Below are 21686 nucleotides of genomic sequence, written 5' to 3' on the forward strand. Positions count from 1 at the left end.
GTCTAAGCAGCAAAGGGAACCAGGAGTAGTAACACTCCAAGCAAGGGGCTGAGCCTTGTGGCTGGAGTTTTCATTTGGTCTGTTATTCAAATCTATATGATGGCTGACGTGGAGTTAAAAATAAGAAAAAGAACCAGATTATGAAAAACCTTTAGGGGGTGCACCCCACAATCCTTAATGCCACTAAACTAAGGTGCCTGTGAGCATTCAAAAAAGAATCTAGCCCCTCACTACAGATCTTTACAAGGTCACCCATGATAGTCTCCAAGCTGGACTATACGAAGTCTCAGAGCATATCAACTTCATGGCTCCCGCTGCTCCTGCTGCCTTCAGCCCAAGACACTGCTGAGGTCAAGGCTGGAGAACTCTGCTGCCTCCTGGTATCAGTCTGCAAGCCCTTCAGGTTGGCAATGCAGGTCTGCACCGCTACCTGATGCGATTGTGATTTCAGGATCCCTGCTCTTTTCTGATTAAGTGGGACTTGCGGAGCTGTGACACTGTGTGGCCATATAGTTAGTCCTAGGTGCTAGCCTCTCTAGCATGAGTGTGTGAATGTGTGGGCAGAGATGTAAGCAGGCAGGCAGGGCTCAGCTTGCCTTTCTCACTCAGCTTTCCCGGGCTTGCCATCAGTGCTGTCTTGGAGCACAAACACTAATCCTTAGGTGTGAGCTGGCTTTCTGCTCCAGAACCACCTAGAGGATTTGTTAAACATGCAGGCACACTGGCCGTGTCCCGTCCCTCCTGTGGTTGGGTGAGTGTGTGTTGAAATCTCCAAGTGGCAATTATCTGCTGGTTAGGGTAGCTCATGGCCTCTAGTCCACTGGAGGTTTGCTGTATATTTCATACTCTGAACCTCATTAAAATAAAGTTAAAAAACTGTTTTTTTTTAAGAATTAATATTTTAGTATATTTTGATTTGAAGATTTATAAATGTAATTTAGGGCTATTATGAATAATAGTCTTGTAACTCTAAAAGATTTAATTGTGAAATCATAATCTTAAAATACTAACATAATAACATTTAAATTCTAAATTTTGAAAGGGACCAAAAATGACTGCATAGTATTCGGACAATAATGCAAGCCTTACATTTAACTGCAGAAATAAAATCTCTATTTCAGCCTTTGAGATCTTTCTTCTTTGTCTTTCAATAACATGGCTTTTCAAATCATAGCTATTACGTTAAAACCTAGTTGTCCAAAATCCAAAGGGCTGGATCTCAGTGAATGCATCATCCCCTGCTCCTCGGCACAGGGACACCATTGTAACTGGGGCTTGACACATTCACAAGTTTCTTGGCCCTTCTCTTTGACATTTTAATGTACTCTCTCCATTAAAGTATTTCCACATCGGTGGCTCCTTGTCCATCAGTCACTGCGTCACACAGGTTTCAGAAGAAAATAACACAGAAAAAGTGCCTCATTGGCATACGGCAGCACAGCACATGAATGACAACTGAGTCTCAGTAATGAACAGTGGCTAGGGGCCATGTGGATGTGAGATGCGCATGTGGCACAGACAGCAGCAACTTGGTGTGCCTGAAAGCCAGACCAACGGATTCGCCTCTGTGAATAGATCCAGCTGTCTCCGAGCAGGGGAGACGGCTGGCCACATCCTCTTACAGAATGTACAGCTGCTTCTACACACTTTTTTTTTCGGGGGCGGTGGGAAGGGGGATTGAACTCAGGGGCACTTGACCACTGAGTTACATTCCCAGCTCTATATTGTATTTTATTTAGAGACAGGTCTCCCTGAGTTGCTTAGCACCTCGCTTTGGCTGAGGCTGGCTGTGATCTTCCTGCCTCAGCCTCCCAAGCTGCTGGGATTACAGGCATGCACCACCGTGCCCAACTTGCTTCTACACTTTAAACAGTTGGATTGCTACTGATCTAGGGATCCTATGGCTAGGACCTAGTGGAGTTCATTTACTCTATTAATGAGCGGCTAAGATGAAAAAATTAGTATTAATTAAAATTTTCAATTTCTCATTTTACTTAAACCAAAAATATTTTTAAAACTAATTTTGGTGACCCTAGTTTTTGTTGTGATGTAAGAATTAAAATGTAGGTACACATATGCATCTTAGTGGTATTTGTTAGAACAACAGCCTTCTAGTCAAGAGTATGACACTTTATACTGGTTGACTTTGCCCTTTATTTGCTCATTTTTTACATGTAGGCAGTCTGAGAGTTTCCTTTTGTCTGATGTTTAGTTACTGCACTGGGGACAGCAAAAGGATGACAGTGCCTGTCCCAGGGTACACAGGTGTCCCCTTGCCCCCCACCCAGCAGGAAATGCCCTCATCCACGACTCTCCATTCTTACTTTAACAGCTGCATGCCAGCCCCAACAGTGTTAAATGCTGCTGCGTGTAGGCGGGGGCGATCAGATGGGGAAAACCACTGCTGCACAAACCCGTCACGTGCTGGCGAGTGTGTGTGACTTCCACTGCAGGTGTCGGGCCTGAGAAGCAAACAGCCTCCTGAGCTGTTCAGGGTTGCCAGGGTGTGTGCAGCAGCCTTTCAGTGCAGAAGAGCAGTTGGCCTCGCCCTGAGCATGAGGCAGGGTCTCCATTCAGTTGCTCATTCTTTGCTTTCTAATTGCAGGCTGCCTTTAGGCACAAAGGAGAACTCTATAATAGAGAGTATTTTTGTATTTTTTAAAGAAAAATCTAGTTTAGGAACAGCATTACAGAGGGAGAAGAGAGCTATAGGCCCACCTCTGCTGTGCCCTGTCTCCAAACTCAGTGGTCCTCAGTGGGCACCCACAGGTCTGTTTCCTCCACCAGAAAGTCAAGGAGCACAGGCTGGAGCAGTGTCCAGACCGATGCCTTCCAGCTCCAGGGTTCTGTCATTCCGTAACTGAAGCTCTGTGTCTTCTTGGAAGTCGTTTTTATGAAACAGAATAAAGATCCTAAAGACTGGTGCCAGACTTCTCTTCTATTTTCATGTAACCAAAGACTTGACTCTAGTTTATATATATGAGGAATTAAAATCTGTTTACTCACATACCCTAGTTTAAAGATGTAGGGCTTGTTAGAACTTCTATAAATTCAGTGAAGTCATGCTTCCTGCTTGGAGCTCATTTCCAAGAAAAAAAATCTGGATAATTCTGAAATATCCAGCTCTATCAATCAGTTGTTTATGGCAGAGATGCCAATTGTTGAACACTATTGCGTGCCATCTAGAAATAAGGAATGGGGTGCAAAGCACAAGAAACAACCCAGGGAATGTTAGTTGTAGACGTGTGTGTGTGTGCTCGCTTCAACCATCAAGGTTGTAGAACATAGATTCAGTCAGTCAAAAAATCTTAGAGCTGGGAATGCATTTGAGGAGGCAGTAGCTGTGGGCTCTTCCAGGCTTCTGGCAGGCTGTGGCTCTCCCATGCTCAGAATCTTCCTGTCTGATGCTATGAACATCTATCAGGATGGGCTTTTGGTAAGATCAAATAGTATTTCCAACTCTGTTTCTCAAATCTCTCAAATAACATTGCATTAACAATTATAGGCTTGATTGTTAATTAAACAGCAATGCATCTTCTGAGCAAAAGCCTGTCAGTTCTGTACAGGTATTACTTATAAATCATTAACGTTGACTGGGCATCAAGATACCACTTGAACGAGATCCACCGCCTTCTACTGTGCATCCTCTAAAAAGTGAAAGGAAGAATTCTTTTATCCAATGGGTGAAAAAAATATACCTATATGTACTTATTCAACGTAGCAGGTGGATTTTTTACAGGCATGGTGCCACTCTTAGAGGAACTGATAACGTGGCTTCTGACCAGTTGGTTGTGTGTTTTCTCTGTATACCTTACACTCAACTGGCTAGAAGATACCACTGACACAATCCTTCATCTTGTCACCAAGCTGTCTAACTGCAGCCTCATTCCTCACCTCCTCATTAACTTGTACTTCCGGACTCTTCACAGGCTCCAGGACTTCGGGACTCTAACTTAAGAGGCTCTTTAGAGGACCCTGTGAATACAGGGCCCCTGAAAGGCCCGCACCAGGGCCTCCTTTCCAAAAGGAAACTGGCTTTTTCACAATTGTCTTCCAAATGACCAACTAACATTCACCTGACAGAGTTATCAATGGGGGGAGAGAGGAAAAGAAAACCAACAATGCAAGTTTTGCCACAATGTTATTAAATATGGAAACATAAAATCTCCCAACCTCCAACTAAAATATGGAACACACACTTTTTTTTTTTTTTTTCAAATTCAATTTCTGTTTTAAAAAAGGCACAATAGGCAAAGGAACAGAAGGCAGGTTTAAAATAGAAACAAACTTTCTTTTCTTTTTGATAGAGAATACTGTAAACACAGTGTAAATACTGTAAACCAACAGGTGCAGGGCTACAAAGACGAGCCTTTGCCAATGTATGTGGTAAGATTTACACAGAACAATCCAACATTTTTTTTCAAAAAATTTTTTTAAAGGAGGAGGTGCTGTATTGTAAGGAAGTTACCTGGATGCCACTGGCTGAAACACAGATTGGATCTTCTCCTGCTGGTTAGCTAACATTGATTTTCTGCCCCCGTGGAACAGATTTTACTGTGATGCACACCATTTAAATTCACTTTCTGCAGTTGCTTCACAGGGCTTGGCAAAGCCCAGCCAGATGAGGTTGGTGGGGGTAGACAATGCTCCTTTGAGGAGAAGGACAAGCCTGGGGTCTGAGGCTGAAGACAAACACCTTCCTCCCTCACCATGATCTTCCTACTATTTCGTGAACTGACCTTGAAGGTACAAGGGAAAAAGCACAATAGAGGAAAAGGCAATTTCCGAAGAATGAGAATGTCTGCCTCGTTCTGTGGCTGTTATTTTACTCTGAGGATTATATTAAGAATTCTGTATTTGTTGGTCCAAATTTAGGACCATGCTCACAGAACGCATAATTCTCAGTTATGAAATGATCATTTCCTCTGATGTCTAAATAAATGTAGACTGAATATAAGGGTATTAAGAAGCTCTGTCACCCACCCATAACAAGTAGTGAACGTGTAGTTTGCTAAGCTTGCTGCTGAAACAAAGCTAGTTGACAAGAATCTGTTTCATGTTAACCAAAGAGAGGTATGTCTTTACTGGAAGTATCAAGCACATTGAAGTCTATATACAATGATCTTATGATCAATATACACAAAACAGTGCCAACAGTTCACTCAGCAGTGGTGTGCTTTAAGGGCATTTATTAACCTAAAAATGGTGACAGGGCCTCGGAGTGTATACCTTTTTACCTTTTTTATTGGTACTGGGTATTGAACCCAGGGGTGCTTAACCACTGAGCCACATCCCCAACCCTTATTTTCTCTTTTGAGACAGGGTCTCACTAAGTTGCAAGTCACTGGTACGACAGGCACCGGCCAGTATGTAGATTTATAGAAGGAAAGAAGAGAAGTACTTTTTGTTGCTGTATGTAATTCCTGTATTGAAATTGATAAAAATATGGCTACACTGTTCAGGTAGAAAATTCTGTGTTGTTATCTGGTTGTATTTTCCTGGTGCTTCAACATTCTAATCTCATTGGAAGGAAATAACACAACCCTCTGGCACAGGTGCTGGCTCACTGACACGGTGAGGAAACTTCTCCTACGCCCTCTGAATGGGCCAGGCCAGCATGGGTCTCAGGTCTCATGACACGCCACTCTGGGTGACGGCATCTCACTGTGGTGGCAGGTGTGGTCATCACAGTCAGGAGGACAGTGCTGCACAACACAGGTAACCAAACAAAACAGGGACAGTGAGGGGGAAAGGATGTCCGAGCAGGCGACTACGCTGCTTCACGCAGATAGAGGTTTCTGCGGTCCCTCTCAGGCATGAAGGAAAGCAGGCATGCCAAAGCCATGCACAGACAGGAACCGAGGGCGACATGCAGGCTTCCCCCAAACTGCTGCAGTACAGACAGTGAAAAGCAAAAGGAACACAACACAGGAGGACAGACAGACGAACTGCCCCGGGTGGCTTTCCTATGAGGGCGTTTACTCTCTTGGCCTGGGCGTTCCTGCAGCCAGATGGCACGTTCCTGAATGTTTAGGAGAAAACACCCAGGTCCCGCAGAAGCCCGGGGTTTGTTGCCACCTACCCGTACTGGTCAGCCTGGTGCATCATGGGAGCCTGGGAGCTGCCATAGTTGGGGTGCTGGGAAGAAAACATGGGGCGTCCGCCAGCCCCAGACTGGCTGGGATAAGCAGGCGACCTAATGTGTGGTGGCCTAAAGTGGAACAGAAGAACAGCTTCTTTGGATTTGTTCTGTAGCACAAGTTTGAATCCCTGTCTGCATGCTATTCCACATGTAGGTATGGGGGTTACAGAAGGGGACAAACAGGCAGAATACCCTGCACCATGCAGCTGCCTTGGGTGGGTCTGGATAAAATTTCTTAAAAAAAAAAAAAAAATGTTGGGGTGGGCAGGGCACAGGAGGGAAAAAAATAAGATTCTCAGATCTAATCTGTTTACACATGTGAAGTATAGCTTTGACTTTGGTAAAATCGAAAACTAAAATAAGCAGCCCCCTTTTAAACTCCCAGAGAGCTAAAATGGGCAGTATGTGAAGGTAAGGCTTTGGAAAGGTCTACTGATTACAAACAGAAAATAAAGACACATTGAATTCTAAAGATGACACACACACACTGGCCCGGAAAGGGAACACAGCAAGACTTTCTAATCTAGCAGAATTCTGCCTTAATCTCTGTTATCCTCTCAGATCACCTTCAGAGCCTCATGACAAATGCAATCACATACTTCCTACTTAACAGAAGGAAAATAACTTGTGCTTTGAGTTCCAACAATAGACAATTCATTTAAACCTAAATCAGAACTTCAGTTGGACCAGCTGAACCAGTCTTCACAGACAGGTTTATCTAAACATCCCCACAGCCTGAGCATGTTGGCTACAAGGCAGGTGCTGGTGTTCAGAGGAATTTAAGAGACTGTAATGGAGGTGGGGGTAAATGTGTAGGTGATTTTCATTTTAATTCCTCAAGGGAAATGTATCATTGTTTGGAGCAAACAGTGGGACTGGAGGGGTCCCCATCACACACACACACACACATACACACACACACTCTCTCTCTCTCTCTCTCTCTCAGTTTTTATTTCCCTTTCACATGATTCAGAATCTTCTATTCTTTCTTCTGAAGATAACATTGAGATAAATATCTTCTAATGTGCTTTTTACAATACAGTCATCTTTGTCTCATAAACTTCTGATTCTGTTGTTATTTATACAGGTCAAGTATTACTTTAAGAATTAATATTAAGAACTGGGGCTAAAACCAAGCAAGCAATAGAAGCTGAAACCTTGCTCCATCAACTGAAACTTCCGGAAATACTATCTTTGCTTTGTTGACCACACTTTGGTTTGGATGTAATTATGCCCAGAAAAAAATTTTTTTTTTCAGCATAAGGATACGAAGTGTACAAATCCTAGACAAATACTGTTAGGCCAGCACACGCAAAGTTTCTTTTTACAAAGATTCTTATTGTAGGTTAAAAAAAAAAGTGGGGGCCATGCATCCTTTTCAATGATTTGGATTTTAAATATTTTGCCTTTCGTGCTTCCTTCTCAAAATTTCTTTTAAATGGAACTAAGACATTTCACTATGCGCCAGGATCTCGTATGCTGGTGTCAATGACTGTAATAGACATTTTTAAGACACTTTCCACAACTGATGAGCTGAGCCTATTGCTCAGATTCCTTCCTCAGCGGATCATAAAACATAGGTCACTCACTTCTCTGACCTTTATGGTACAGCATGTATTTGACACAAAAAGAATCGTCAAATGCAAGTGTGTTCTGCTGTTCTAGTATCTGCTGCCTGGTCGTGTGTCAGCACTGCACCTAGCTGTCTCAGCCCCAGCGGCTTACCTGCTTTGTGCTGAGTTGGCAGCAGCCTGCATCACGGCTGCAGCGGCCTCCTGTGCCTTCCGGTTCACGGTGGGCATCGGCGGCCCCATGCCTGGCCCGCCCTGCTGAGACATGCCAGGAGAGCCGGGGGTCACACTGCTCATGTTTCCAGGAAATGGTCTGTTCTGCATCCCAGCTGCCGGCATCCGTCCCAGGGGCATAGCACCACATTGCTGGCTTGGCCCCTGTCCATGCATCTGGTTGTTGGCACTGATGCCCATACCGGGCCCTGGGCCACTGTAGCTTGCACTGGGCACCCCACTATACGTTGGGGGTCTGGAGTAGTTACCTAAACAAAAAGCAAACACAGATTAAAGGTTTTAATTTAGTCCTTATACTTGTGAAAACACTCCCTGGAAATACTTTCTGTGCAACAATGTGCTCACCACAGAGTATTAATCATGATTCCCCATTAGCCCTTCCTGTTGGTGTAGATGAGGCTGCCAGTCTCAAAATATGCTTTCTCTGCACATTCCCAAAAGAATCCCCTGCCCCCCAGGCCCCTGCAATGTTGAGGAGAAAGGCAAGCTAATCTTAAAATGGAATACCAGCAATAAGCTTTGCTTTAATATTCTTAAACTGTAACCAAAGTCATTGTTGGAATTTGCAAGTATTCTGATGAAAGCCACTTTGGGACTGCTCTATCACATCAGTCCTAGGCCAACAGTCACGGTAGGGCAAGTTCACTTAGGGCCAGGTTAGCCTCCAAGACGTGGGGTGGGTGGTGTCAACGTCCGTCCAACATGGCTTTTCACCAACTTTGGGAACAACCAAGTATAATTTTGCCTGGGCACCCAATGAAGTGGCTGGTTTGTGCTTAGGTCCCATTATCTTACGATTCCAAACACCAGTGTGACACTGGGCACAGCAAAATGGTGGCATGAGAAGAAGCAGGCAGGGCTGGCGGCTGAAACAGGAGCCACAACCTTACCTCCCAAATCTGCACATGCTCGGGAGCTCAGGGAGCAGAGTGTAGCTGTAAGGGCTCCGGCTCTTAGTGGTTCTGTTTCCTCCTTCTTCCTACCTTCTATTCTGATTGCATGTATACAAATTAAATTCTAGTAAATTAAAGGCATACATGATACCACTTCAATAATAGCAGAAGCAGATGTTAACTGTGGAACCACTGCGTGGGCTTTGCCCCACTGAATTCATTAATTTTTCCCAATAATCATATGAAATGCAGATACCTCTGTTTACAAGTGAGGGAAATCAAGAGTTAGTAACCTGGAATGAAGTTCAAGCAAACAGACTCCGGAACCCATGGGTTCCACCACCCAAACACATTGCATCCCAATAAAGGGTGGTTGAAATAAAAAATGTAAAAAGACAGAGCTATTTGTAGAACACAGATCAGCATTTCTCAATCAGTCCTTATTACTTTCTAAAAGATTCTCCCCATCCACCTAACAATACACACATTGTATGTGACATAAAGTTGAATGACCCCAGAGATTCCTGTACTTGGGAAGTTCACGATCTACATGCAAATGTGTTAGAGCAGGATGGGCAAAGATGAGAAAAGACACCAAAGTCAAACCAGAGAGACGGAGGCAGGAGTGAGTCTGTGGTGGGGGGGCAGAGACTTCTCAGACCAAAGCAGTTCTGCCTTCCTGACCACACGGCACCCCTAGGTGGGCTGCTCTCACCTTCCTTCCTTTCTCCACCCTGTAAACAACATTCCTCTGATATCCTCCACCTGAAGAGCATCAGGACTGAACCCCAGACACAGTAAAGTCATCTGAATCTGAGCAGGAGGTGGAGGGACTTTGCAGCTACACAGGAGCAGGGCAAGGAGGGGAAGAGCCCCCATAGATCAGTGGCCATGAATACTGCACACAGGCAAGAGAACAGTCACCAAGAGCCAGAGGGGGCTGAGTTGGGGGCAGCAGGGTAAAAAGGACAGATTGCAGGGCCCCCATGGGCTTCTATGTATGTGGTTTAACCCTGAAGATGAGGAGCTTCTCAAGGATTCCCAATGGAAAGAGAAATAGATCAACAATGATAAAAGCAAACTCTTTAACATTTACCAGGCACCAGGCTCAGTTCCAGGTTCTCTGTGTTAACCCCTTGATTTCTGTGAGGCCCAAGAGTAGATGTTACTGTCAACATCATTTTGGACATGAGAACCTAAGGCACACGTGCTAAGTAACTTGTCCCATAGCTGTAGGGCTAATAACTGAAGCCATACAGAATGCCCAGGGATGACTGCGGGAGGCTATGAGTGTGGCACCGAGTCCCAGCACATCACATCTGACCCTGGCCTCTCCCAGGGTGAAGAAAGAGAATGTTTAATGAGCAACATTACCACAATTATAAAACCAGGTTTTCTCCAACTCACACACATAAAGCAGCTTCCCCTACAAATCAGCAAGGAATTCAACAGAGTTCCACTTACTGGGTGCTCAACCTTGCCAGGTGTATCCTTCAGGCCTCCTGCTTGGGCTGCACGTGAATTATGTGTTATTATTCACAAATGATGAGGAGGTCAGTGTTGTGTAGACCACAAGCCAGTATACTTTTTTCTGCTAAGACCAGATAATAAATATTTTAGGCTTTGTGGGCCAGAAAGTCTATCTATCGCTCCTCAACACTGCCACTGTAGTCCCAAAGCAGTGTCATGCCGGTTAATACAGACGGGAGGGGTCCAACCATAACGTTTACTTCAAAGACAGAGAGGGCTGAAGCAGGCCACAACATAGACTGACCGTGGGGCATGACAATAAACTGCCACGCTAGCAACAGCATGAGCCTTGTTCAAGTCAGCAGCTTCTCTAGCCTACACATCTGGGAGGCTGAGGAGGAGGCCAGGTGCTCAACAATAGCAGGCTCAAGGGAGACGCTGGGGAGGGGGCACCTGGGCAGGAGGACCCCAGTGTCCCAGATGCACCATCAGGCTGTGACGGACAGCCCCTGACACTGAAACCACTTCCTCACCAAAATACACTATGCTGCAGTCAGGCTGTGCAGAAATAATCAATCTTACACTGTTTTCAAGTAAAATGTTAGAAAAAACAAACTTCACCGGTTTAATTTCCTTACAGAAAGTGCTAAAGTTGTCTTGGAATCTCCCATCCCTGGGTCACATGCAAACTCGTGGCTGGTGGCCAGGGCCACCTTGGTGGAATGCATACCTTCTGCACTCTGGTGGGCTGGGCTGTAGGGCCTTTCCTCCACCCTGACCTCATGGCCTCCCTCCCAGGTTATCTGCTAAGGTCAGTAGACTACAGTGCTCCTCTGTGGCTCTTGCTCTTATTAAAAATAATCATGCTCACTCATAGTTGGACTGAACACATAACAAATTCACACACTCATGGATGACTTGGGGCTACTCTCCTCCTTCCCCCAACCTTAGCTATGTGACTCACTGGTGAGAAGCCTTTTTCAGTGAAAGCATATGTGCCTGCTGCTTTCAAAGGAAATGAAATAACACTTTAATCTGGTAGAAAACAAGCATTTAGACATAGCTATGGCAGACTACACTCCTAAAGTGGTTTTATTAGACAAAGAAGGTTCTTGATCTTGTCTGGCTCTTCTCACAGTTAGAATAGAGAAATGCTGTTACTTCCAGTTCTGTATCTCAGGTCTAACTGGCAGTCCAGGCTGTATCTCAGTGAGCATAAGGGAAGGAACAACGAAGAGGTTTGGGTACTCTGCACTCCAGGCTCTTCCCCCTTAGGGACCAAAGAGCAAAGAGCTGTGCTTCCAACGTGGGGTATCAGGCTATGCCTCCCAGCAGGAGACCCTGTCCTGGGGGGCAGGTGCTGGAGCATAGCCACTGTGTCGCCGACAGGCTGTGCATGTACTTCCAAGGGCCCATCTGGGGCTGGGAAGCCAGGTTATTTTTCTCCACTCAGTTGGGTTGACTCAAAAGTGCACATCCATGTAAATATTCTAATGTAGAGGCCTCATTTGAGAAGAGAAATGCAAAGCCCCCTTTTCTTTTCTTTCTTCCTTACACTCATGTGTCTGGTAAAAACATTTCCAAAAGGCTTCAAATGGCTTCTGAGGCATCAATGGATGAAACAGAGGCTTTAGGAGCAGGGTCTGAGCACCGGTGCTGACACTTCCTGTCAGTGTGACCTTCAGGAGTTATTTAACCTTTCTGCACTGCAAGCAGTACTGTCACCTGGAGACAGGTGATGCTAAGGGAACACACAGGGTGACTAGTACAGGGCAGGCAGGGCTGCCTGAGGAATGGCAACTGCATGTGCCATCATCAACCAGTGCGACGCTCCTCCCCACCAGCCTCAAAGATGTGTGGATGGGGCAAAAACTGACCCCCCCACTTGATAGCATATCTTTCTTCCCAAGATAAACAGAAACCAAATATGTAAGCCAAGCAAAATATGAGAGGAAAAGCCAGGAATGAGGAGTGCGATCTTATTTCCATGTTTCTCTAATAGATTAGTAATTTGTTGGCACCAGCTTTGACAGAAAGCAGATGGATGCAGCATTAAGCACAATGAAGGCAGCAGATGCTGGGCCAGCCCACCTCAGCTGGCCTGGTCTTACAGCCAAGTCCGAGAGCACACAGTTTTCAAGTGGGTTCGTCTTGGCACACAGCTTTGGGAAATTGGTCACCAAATGAATTCAGATTTCAACCCACCAGGACTTATATTCAAGCGGGGATGCAGCAGCTAGCCTCTGTTGAAGTCATCACCATTATTTTAGGAGGACTGCAGATCATTTTGTATCTGACTACAGAACATTTGAATTTAGTGGTCATAACCAATTTTCAAGCTTACTGTATTTATTAAGCTGCTAAGTGTTCCCACTCACACATGACATCTGTTTCTCAGTGTCAATCATTTAGCAATTATATATGAATGACTACTATGTGCAAGCTTCTGCAGCATCCCCCTCGGCAGAGGAGGATAAAAGGAGGCACACTTCAGAAGCCAGACCAGAGGGTACGCACCGTTAGTCATGCTATGACGAACATTATGAATTAGGGCTAAACATGCATTTACCTTATTTTAAAGCCAATGTCGTTCACCATTTTTATAACAATTTACTACATGATATGGTCACATTTTTTGAGATACAATTTATATACAATAACAAACATGCAATCCCATAACCACCAGCACAACTGAGATATAGAATATTTCTGCCGAAGCCAAGAAGTTCCCTCTTGTTCACTGTTGTCAGTCTTAAGTCCAAGCCTAGCCCTGACCAGATAGTGATCTGACTTTTTTCCCACGTAGTTTTGCCTCTCTATGTTAGATACATAGTCACGAGGGACAGCCATGGGCACCTGGCTATCTTCACTTAGCATCATACTTCTGAGATCATCCTCACTGCTGCACATACAATTAACTCCTCTAAAATTTAAGAAGTGATGCAAATTCAATGCAGAAAACACAGAAGCACAAACTATACACACAAAAATGAGCCTTAGTTTCACCTCCCAAAGATCAGACACCATGCATTGTAAATTACTCTTAGGCACCGAATACCCAACTCAATACCCACCACACATCCAGGCAGGGCCAGGAAGGTTTGTCAGTGTCTCTGGATTCTTCTCTTAGTAAAATTCATTCATTTAAGAAATTGTTATCAAGGGATTCTTATATACTAGAATGTATATGCCCAGCATTCAGCAGTGATAGGTCAGAGAACTTAAATTCTGGTGGCAGAGATAGGAAGTTAGGAAATAAAGACAAGATCATGTGATGATGGGAACTACAAGGAAAGTGAAGCACAGTTTACTGCAGTGAGTGTGGGGGACTAGGGGACACTCTGGGCAAGGGAACTGTGTCCATGTCACTGCCTCTCTCAGGAGAAGCATGGGCTCTTCAAAGACACAACAACTAAGGCTAACGTTGGACACAGATGCCAGGGACACACAAGCACAACCAGCTATGTGACAGCAGAGCAGACCTGGTTCTTGCATGTGTGGCCTTTGGAAAGCTATTTGTCATTGAAGCTCAGTCTCCTCATCTATAAAGACTGTACACAGGAGATCACCTATCTCCTATGGTTGCTGAAGGGACAAAACAATGACTATTTCTGGACAACTGACAAGGAATAGTCTGTAAGGAAATGACAAAAATTGTTCCGATATTCATTAGTTTTTACTAGTGAACAGGAATTATCTTTGCTCTATTGTGTTAGGGTCAAACTTTACTTTCATGGTGCACACATAATAAAGTTATTCCTGAAAAAGAGGTAAGTATAAAAAAGAATAAACATTGATATTAACAATTACACAAAAAGGTATTGTCTGAATGCAATAATCAACTTAAGTATTCAGTAATCATGTCTCTACTATAAGAAACTGAGTCTGGAAGGAGCCTACGCTGGGAATTTCACTGTCACATGCTGCAGGACTGGGCTCAAAGCTGCAATGGAGAGTGTCGGGGCAAGAGGCCGGCAAGGGACACTTCCACCCACCTCACTTGGCTATCTGGGTATGTTCTTGCAGAAATGTCACCCAACAGATGGTCTTTTTTTAAGCAAACACTTTAATAAATAGCAGAGCTACGGGCCACGGGACAAGGCACTGTGCTAAGACGTGTAGCAGAGTCGTGTGTCCATGTGTGGTCATCCTGACTACTGCCTGTGGCAGTCCTCATCAAGACCAGCAGCAGTAAAAGCCACCAATACAACCATAAGGTGCTCATCCTGTCGATTAGCAGAAAGGACATTGTCCTGTGTGTGCTGCTGACTTTGATTATCAAGGTAGAATAATTAGCTTTACCTAAGTCAAACTAACTCTTTTTTCTTTTTTTCCCTTTCCTAGAGATGGGGTCTCCATGAGCTGTACAGCCTGGTCTTGGATTCACGATCCTCATGCTTCAGCCTTGTAAGCAGCTGGGATTACAGGGGTGCACAGCAATGCCCAGCTTTCCCCCACCTTTCTTCTTCTTCTTTTTTTTTTTTTTTTTCCTATTTTGAGTTGATTTTCATTGTAATTTTTTTTGACTTTTAAAAAAAATGAATTCACAGGTTTTGATCAAATCATGATGATTATCAGTCTAAGAAAAATTCCACACTTAAATCTTGTCACTTAAGCTAAATATGAACATCCAAAGAAGACTTGCTTACATCAACCTTCCTTTTTCAATTAAGTGATCTAATTCCATTTGTTTTATTCTACTATTATTAACACAGAGGTTTAGAATATCCCTTCAATAAAACAAAACCATATAGAAAATGGATTAATCCTTTGGCTTCTGTCAATTTAAACACAAAACAGGGCTAAGGGAACAAGAAACTATAACCAAGTGTGTTATCATCCATTACCCCCACCAAAAAAAAAAAAAAAAAAGAAATGAGAGATACCAAGGAGAGCCATCAGCACAGACACAGTCGAGTCCAAAAAACAACGGCATCTACCTCTGCACCAAGGTGACCTTCGGACCCCAGCTCATAACTCAGGAAGCAGGCACCCCTGCCCCTCCCCTGTGGAAGGTAGGGAGACAAACAGGGATCCAGATTTACAAGAGTGGAGCCAGAAACTCTGGGTCAGGCATGCCAGGGGCCCACAAGAGGGCCTGCAATATCTGTACCTTGCTCCTCTAGACCAAAATGGCTTCAATATTATTACTGTAGAATTCACTACTTTGGAACTGCATTCATTTCAACTGAATATAATTTTGATTTTGCTGAATTTATGAGAAAGGAATGGAAAAAGAAGATTACAGATGGCTTTTAATTTATTTTAAAGAAAAAATATTGAGATCCTTCTGGAAAAACACCTTTTATTAAATTGAGAAGTAAACAGTTTATCAGACTTACCTACTTGTGGGTCCTCTCCTTCCTAAGACAGACACTGTAAAACGAAGGCACAACACTAGGGCTATGTCAGTGTGCAACCTGCGCAGCTCCACATGGAGGACCTGCACAAACACTCAGTTGCTACTGTACAAGTGAGTGATATCTAGTCTCAGAATTGTTGTGACCCGCCTGAGGTAACACTATTTATTTGTAGCAAAACAACGGCCAGGTCCTTGCTCCTCTTTGCAATCAAATGTCAAATATGCAGAGTATCTATAGATGCTCAGCGTGAGAGATGTTTTTCTAGAGAACACAAAAAACAAAATAGAATCTTTGTCCTTAAGAAATAAAAGGGCTATGAAGATAAAACTGATTTCAGTTATTTTCCCATAAAAATCTACTTATTAATAATGAATAGTTATTTACATAAGTCTGTTTATTAAAGTGAGTCCCCATGGCCCTCTTACCTTGCAAATACTTTGCAAGGGTAGTTACTATGTGTGTTTCCTTTAAGGTAGAAAGGTACTACTTTGTAAAACAGACTGTAATTAAATATTTTTACACATTTAAGTGGTTTCATCTCATTTGTATATTTAATAATTCAGATTTTATAGTATTTCTAACAATTCCCCCTTCTCCACTTCATAGGACTTTTCTCTTGCCCTCTTTGGTACTCTTGATGTGTTTCCATGACTGGACTCCTAACACGTTCTTGGCTCCCGAAGGTGCGTGGCAAACCTTTTGCTTTTGCTTTCTGCGTGGCCTGTGAATGAAGGGAGTACAGCGAGGCCTGGGACGTGGTCAGCCAGTGACTGTGTGAATGGCCTCTGAGGCCACTGTCCCTGTGAGCCTGGCTCTGCCATTTAAACCTGTGGGGTTGTGGTAAGTGACCAACCTCCTCGATGGGATGTGCTCACAAGGCCTTCCCGCACTAGGGAGTGGGCTGGCCACATCAGTCACTGCCCACCCTGGAGAAAGCCTCAACTGCTACGTGCCTCAGTTTCCTCCTCTGTGAAGCAGCATGGAAACATGACCTGCCTCACAGTGGGACCCAGGGCAGAGACATGCTTAACAAAAGCTCTTTATTATTAAGAACGATTTTGGAGAAGCTGCTTTTGACAAAAGTAAAAACAGAGGTAAAAGGTATCTTCCCCTGAGATCTCTTAAGTACACAATCTAAGAAAAAGTCATTGAAAACAGAGGACGAAGCTCAGGACACTTGCCATTCACCCGTGTGTCTTTCCAAAGATATGAAAACCTAAAATGGGAAGATGCAAGCAGAATGTTTTACTGGTAATCAGAGTAGTTAATTAAGGAGAGGAAGAAAAGAAAATATCATTTGTGTCCCTGCTTCAAAGGATCATCAAAGAGAAATGAGAAGGAAAGAGTGCTCCCCGAGTGGCAGAGTCCTGTGCACTGTGCTCCTCCTGCACCAGGTGCTGGCTGAGACCAGGCTGCGGTGTGGATTTGAACATGAGAAACCTGGGACACTAGTTTTATCCCAGGCATCAGCCTTGCCTGTGCAGGACCCTTGAAGGGATGCACCTCAGAGTGAACAGTGTGTGGGTGCCATGTGGAGAGAAGAGGGAGGAGGGCACAAAAAAGCAGGAGATTGGGGACAGAGGACGGCTCTGGTTCATGAACACCTTCTTACAGGAGGATGGTGAGCTCGAGGCCAGCAACTTAGGCAGACCTCATCAAGATAAAACCCAGAGGGCTGGGGAGGAATCAGTGGGAAACGCCTCTCTGCCCTGCCAATGTAACACTACTGTCCCACGGGGATCCAGTAGCTACGCTAATATAAAACAGCCTAGAATTGAAGCAAAATTTAGGCTTGTGGAACACTGGAACTGAAAGTTATTTCCAAGGTAATAGAATCCAATTTTCTCATTTTCCAGAAGAAAAGTAACTCACAGAGGGCGTAAGCAATAGTTCAACAACACATAGCAGGTTGGGTGAGAGAATTCTTGCAGGCTCAGTACTCTTAAGTGAAGAGTCTTCATAATCAATGACTCCAGAAAACTGAAGGAGGATTTTGTCAAAAAAGGAATTCATTCCATGGAAATCATCTTCCCTGCTATTGACTCCCATAGCAGAAGCTCAAGGTTTATTCACAAAGGACTTGTTGGATGGTCTGAGGTCGTCTTCTGTCACTGAGTAGAGGAAGGGGCTCCAAGACTGACTTGCTGAGGAGTACAGAGACCTACGTCAAAAATCACACGAAGCCTCAAGGTTGTAAGTTAAGGCCTAGACCTTCAGCATTCAGCAGCCAGTTCTGAAAACAGAGCTGCAACCTTGTCTCCAGGTATATTCTGAGAAAAAGTCCACATTTTCCAGGCCCACCATAATTTGTACACTGCTTTCCAACTGTCTACAGTTTTCTTCTTTCCTTAACAGCTACAGAAACAGTAAGGGCAGCTCCCAGAATAAGTCACTCACCAGTCCTGCCTCAAAGCCCTTCAGGTCATGATGACCTGTGCTGACAGGGACAGGCAGACCATTACTGTCAGCCAGGAAGAGCATCCTAAGGCTTGCTGCGTTAATAACCTGGAAAACCTGTATGACGTGGCATGAAGGGAAGCACGCAAAACAGAGTCCACTATCTGCGCAGGTGCACACGTGCCAAGGCAAGAGGACTCATGCTTTGGGTTTTGTTGTAGTTTCCTAGCACAGAAACAACTGCAAAGGGAACAGAACACAGCAGTACAAGGCAAGATGCAGGGCCACACTGGCAGTGCCACTCCCTTCCCAAACTGTAACTACCATAAAACAGGACGAGGCGGCTGTCTGTGAGGCGCCAGGGCCTCTGGGGCCCCTCCTGGATGTGGCCCAGCTTGCTAAAGACACATGGCTCTCCAAGAGGCTTGTCCCATGTAGGACTGGAGGGGCTGTGGAGGGATGAGCAGCCCGATGTTCTCATCTTCACTTGGAGTGTTCCTGAGATTTTCAGAAGTGAGGAAACTCTAGGAATTGTGCTAGATTATCTCATTCTCTAAATTATCCATTAATGTCTAAGTAAACAAAATATAAAGAATGTGCTAAATTCAAATGTCCTACTGCCCATAGTGACTTTAAAAAATATATATATACACACACACATCCAGATGAGGTTAAACCTTGATGAAAGGACTCTCTGCATATCTGATAAAACCTGCATGAGCTCTAGGAAAGTGATCCTGGGGGGTGCATCTGGGGCAGCTTCCACTTATCCTTCCATGCTCCCCTTTTCTTCCTGTTTGAGGATATGCACCTGTGTCAGGCTCTGTGCTGTCTTCCAGGAGTCGGATGGTGATGGTCGGGGAAGTGAGAAATGCCCCCACCTGCTCAGCACCCCAAAGACAGGCTGGTGGGCCATGAGCAGGGACACCCTTCTGAGCCAAGAGTCTGAGGTACTGAAGGGGATTACTGAGAGAAAGTTGCAAAATTCGAGTCCCACAAGATGAGCCCTAATAAATCAGAACCTTCTAAGCTAAGGCTTGTGTCCTTTCTCCATAAGCACTGGAATGGCACTGAAGAGACAGGTTTGCTCTCCCATTAGTAACTGTTAACACAAGGCACACTTAGCGCTTAATTAAGGAACAGGGGTTGTGGTTCTTCCCAGCATTATGGACAGGCAGCTCAAGGACTGTAGGTCTGCATTAACCTCACAGCCTGTCAGGGACCAGAGAATCTTTTTTTAATTTAATTTTTATTTTTAGTTGTAGATGAACACAATACCTTTATTTTATTCATTCTTATGTGGTGCTGAGGATGGAACCCAGTGCCTCACACATGCTAGACAAGCACTCTACCCCTGAACACACAGCCCCAGCTCCACCAAGGGAATCTTAAAGCACACTTAAAGCATTAAGACCCAGAAGGACTAGTGTATTGAGAGACTCGCACCACTCACTGCGCCACGTTTACCTTGGGGTCCATACTGGCTCATCTGCGGGCCGTAAGTCCCACTCGAGTTGCTCTGCTGAAAGCTACTGATTCCAGGGTGCACCTGGCCCCCAGGAGAAGGATGAGGCGACATGGACGGTCCTGTCTGCTGAGGTCCGTACTGAGACATCTGAGGGTTTCTTTGTGTGCCTGCCATAAAACCTATGTGGAAAACAGATGGAACACATAAATGCAGGTGCTTCATAATCTCTGCAGGCACAGAAACGGACATGGGATTGTGCAGAGGGTCCATGGGGAGAGAGCTGGTACTGAGATTCTCCTAAGAAATATCCAAAGACATCTCAAACCCAGGTGAGGGATCTGGGAGGGTGCCATGGGGACATCCTGGTCCTAATCCAGAATTCTCATTAGAGAGTTCCCAGGAACTCAGAAGATGGTGAACTTGACCTGGAGAGAGGAAAAGAGCAAGAAAGGCAAGTCACCGTAACAGCTCTTACAGGTAAGGCCTTCATGAAAGAAAGGTACCAGGCAGAGCTGAGAAGCCTGCACCCTCGCCAGGTACACATGTTGTGCCCAGCTCCTCAGCACCTCTGCTTACAGCACAGTCTCACACCCCCTGCCCCCAGCGTCCCCTGCACAGAGCTGAGCTCCCAGGACAAGTGCTGTTCAACTGGACTCCTGACCCACTGGAAGCCCTTCCAGGCGCTGACTCTCACACTCCCTTTGCAGGTGAACTGCATAAAGCCCCCCAAGGCTCCCCACTGTTGGTAGGACTCACATTCAAACACCTGACCCCATCACAGATCCTTCATGGCCCGGCAGTTGCCTTATTTCACCCCCTTTTCCTATAGCTTTCTCTTCTGCTACTCTCATGTCTGCTGGCCTTCTGGAAGTTCCAAGAAGATAACATCCGACTCTCCCACTCAACAAAAGTCTTTCCGATCCTTTAGACGTTACTGGACCCTCCTGGTTCTCTAGGCGGCTCTCCCTGCCCCACACCCTGCAGTCTCTCAGCCTATTTCACACCTACCTATATTCACAGCACGTTTTGCAACCTCTAAGTATTACTGCTATTATTTTTTGGCTCGCTTTTCCTCTATTTTCCACCACTAAAACATAAGCTCCATGATGGCAAGGATCATGTCTGGACTTACTGCTGCATTGTATGTCTTACAGGAGTGCGGCACAAAGCATCAAAAACAAACCTTTTTTTTTTAAATGAATGAAGGTTTAATTCTTTAGGCACACAAGAGAGTGCTCAGCACAACACAGTAGGGGTTAGTGTGGTGCTTTAAATGGATAAAGGATGAATCTTTAAATGATGCAGAACTACAATGTCAGGTGTGTCCATGTGCTAGCAGCTCGGATGAATGTTAGTAAGCAGCATGGGCTGTCTGGACGGAGAGCCCTTGAGTCAAGACATATTTCTAAGAAAAGCTTGTATAATCAAAGTAGCAAACCAACAAAGGGCAGTGTGAGAAATAGCTCCCAGAACCAAACGTTGGTGCTGGTCACTGTGCCCGCGTTGCCAAGGAAAGGCTCTAACTGGGACAAGGCAGGTTGCTGCCTGCTCCAGAGGAGAACCAGGGCGGCAGTTTCCAAAGAAAATCAATTGCAGAGGTGCTGGGTGAGACAAGACCTCCATCTAAGGGCAGCTGAAACCTGGGAGGGTAAATGGTACTTTGTGTTTACAAAGGCTATGGTTGACATTTCACTAAGAAAAAAAGAGAGGGAGATACTTTTAACATTGCTTCTACCTAAAGAGATATAAAAGTAGGTAGAGCTAGTCTTTATTATCCTATTTAATTTATTTATAAAGATAAGTCTTCTGAAATTGGGCTCAATTGGCAGCTCCTAGATATAAATCATCATAGAAAATGTTTGCTTTTTCAAATCTGAAAACAAACAGAAATCAGAGGACTAAAATTACTATAAGTGATTGCTTCTTAAGATGTTACATGAAATATTTATCTAAGCTTTACTATAAAATTCTCTAGAGTTTCAGATACAGCCTTGTTGAATTAAAAAAAAAATTCCAATTCCATACAGACTGTGTCTGAGTTCTCTCCCTGACTGCTTTCCTCTTCATTAGCAAAGCACACAACCCAGGTCCATTTAGCATTCCATTTCACCTCTACCATATAGGTGTCCACGTGAAAGGCCTCGGAGC

The 21686-nt window shown here is 44.6% G+C and overlaps 1 protein-coding gene across 4 annotated transcripts in view; it reads right to left on the reverse strand.

Moving 5' to 3' along the window:
- Arid1b (AT-rich interaction domain 1B) overlaps positions 1-21686 on the reverse strand; it is a 413649-nt gene that overhangs the window by 52947 nt on the left and 339016 nt on the right. For all 4 annotated transcript variants that reach the window (XM_071612881.1, XM_027939394.3, XM_027939393.3 and 1 more), the window contains exons 7-8: positions 19538-19717; positions 7868-8195 (exon numbers count right to left, since the gene is read on the reverse strand). In XM_071612881.1, the coding sequence (XP_071468982.1) occupies positions 7868-8195; positions 19538-19717 (508 nt within the window). The remainder of the gene's footprint in view (positions 1-7867; positions 8196-19537; positions 19718-21686) is intronic.

Source organism: Marmota flaviventris, chromosome 6 (genome assembly GCF_047511675.1).
Source record: "Marmota flaviventris isolate mMarFla1 chromosome 6, mMarFla1.hap1, whole genome shotgun sequence".
NCBI lineage: Eukaryota > Metazoa > Chordata > Mammalia > Rodentia > Sciuridae > Marmota > Marmota flaviventris.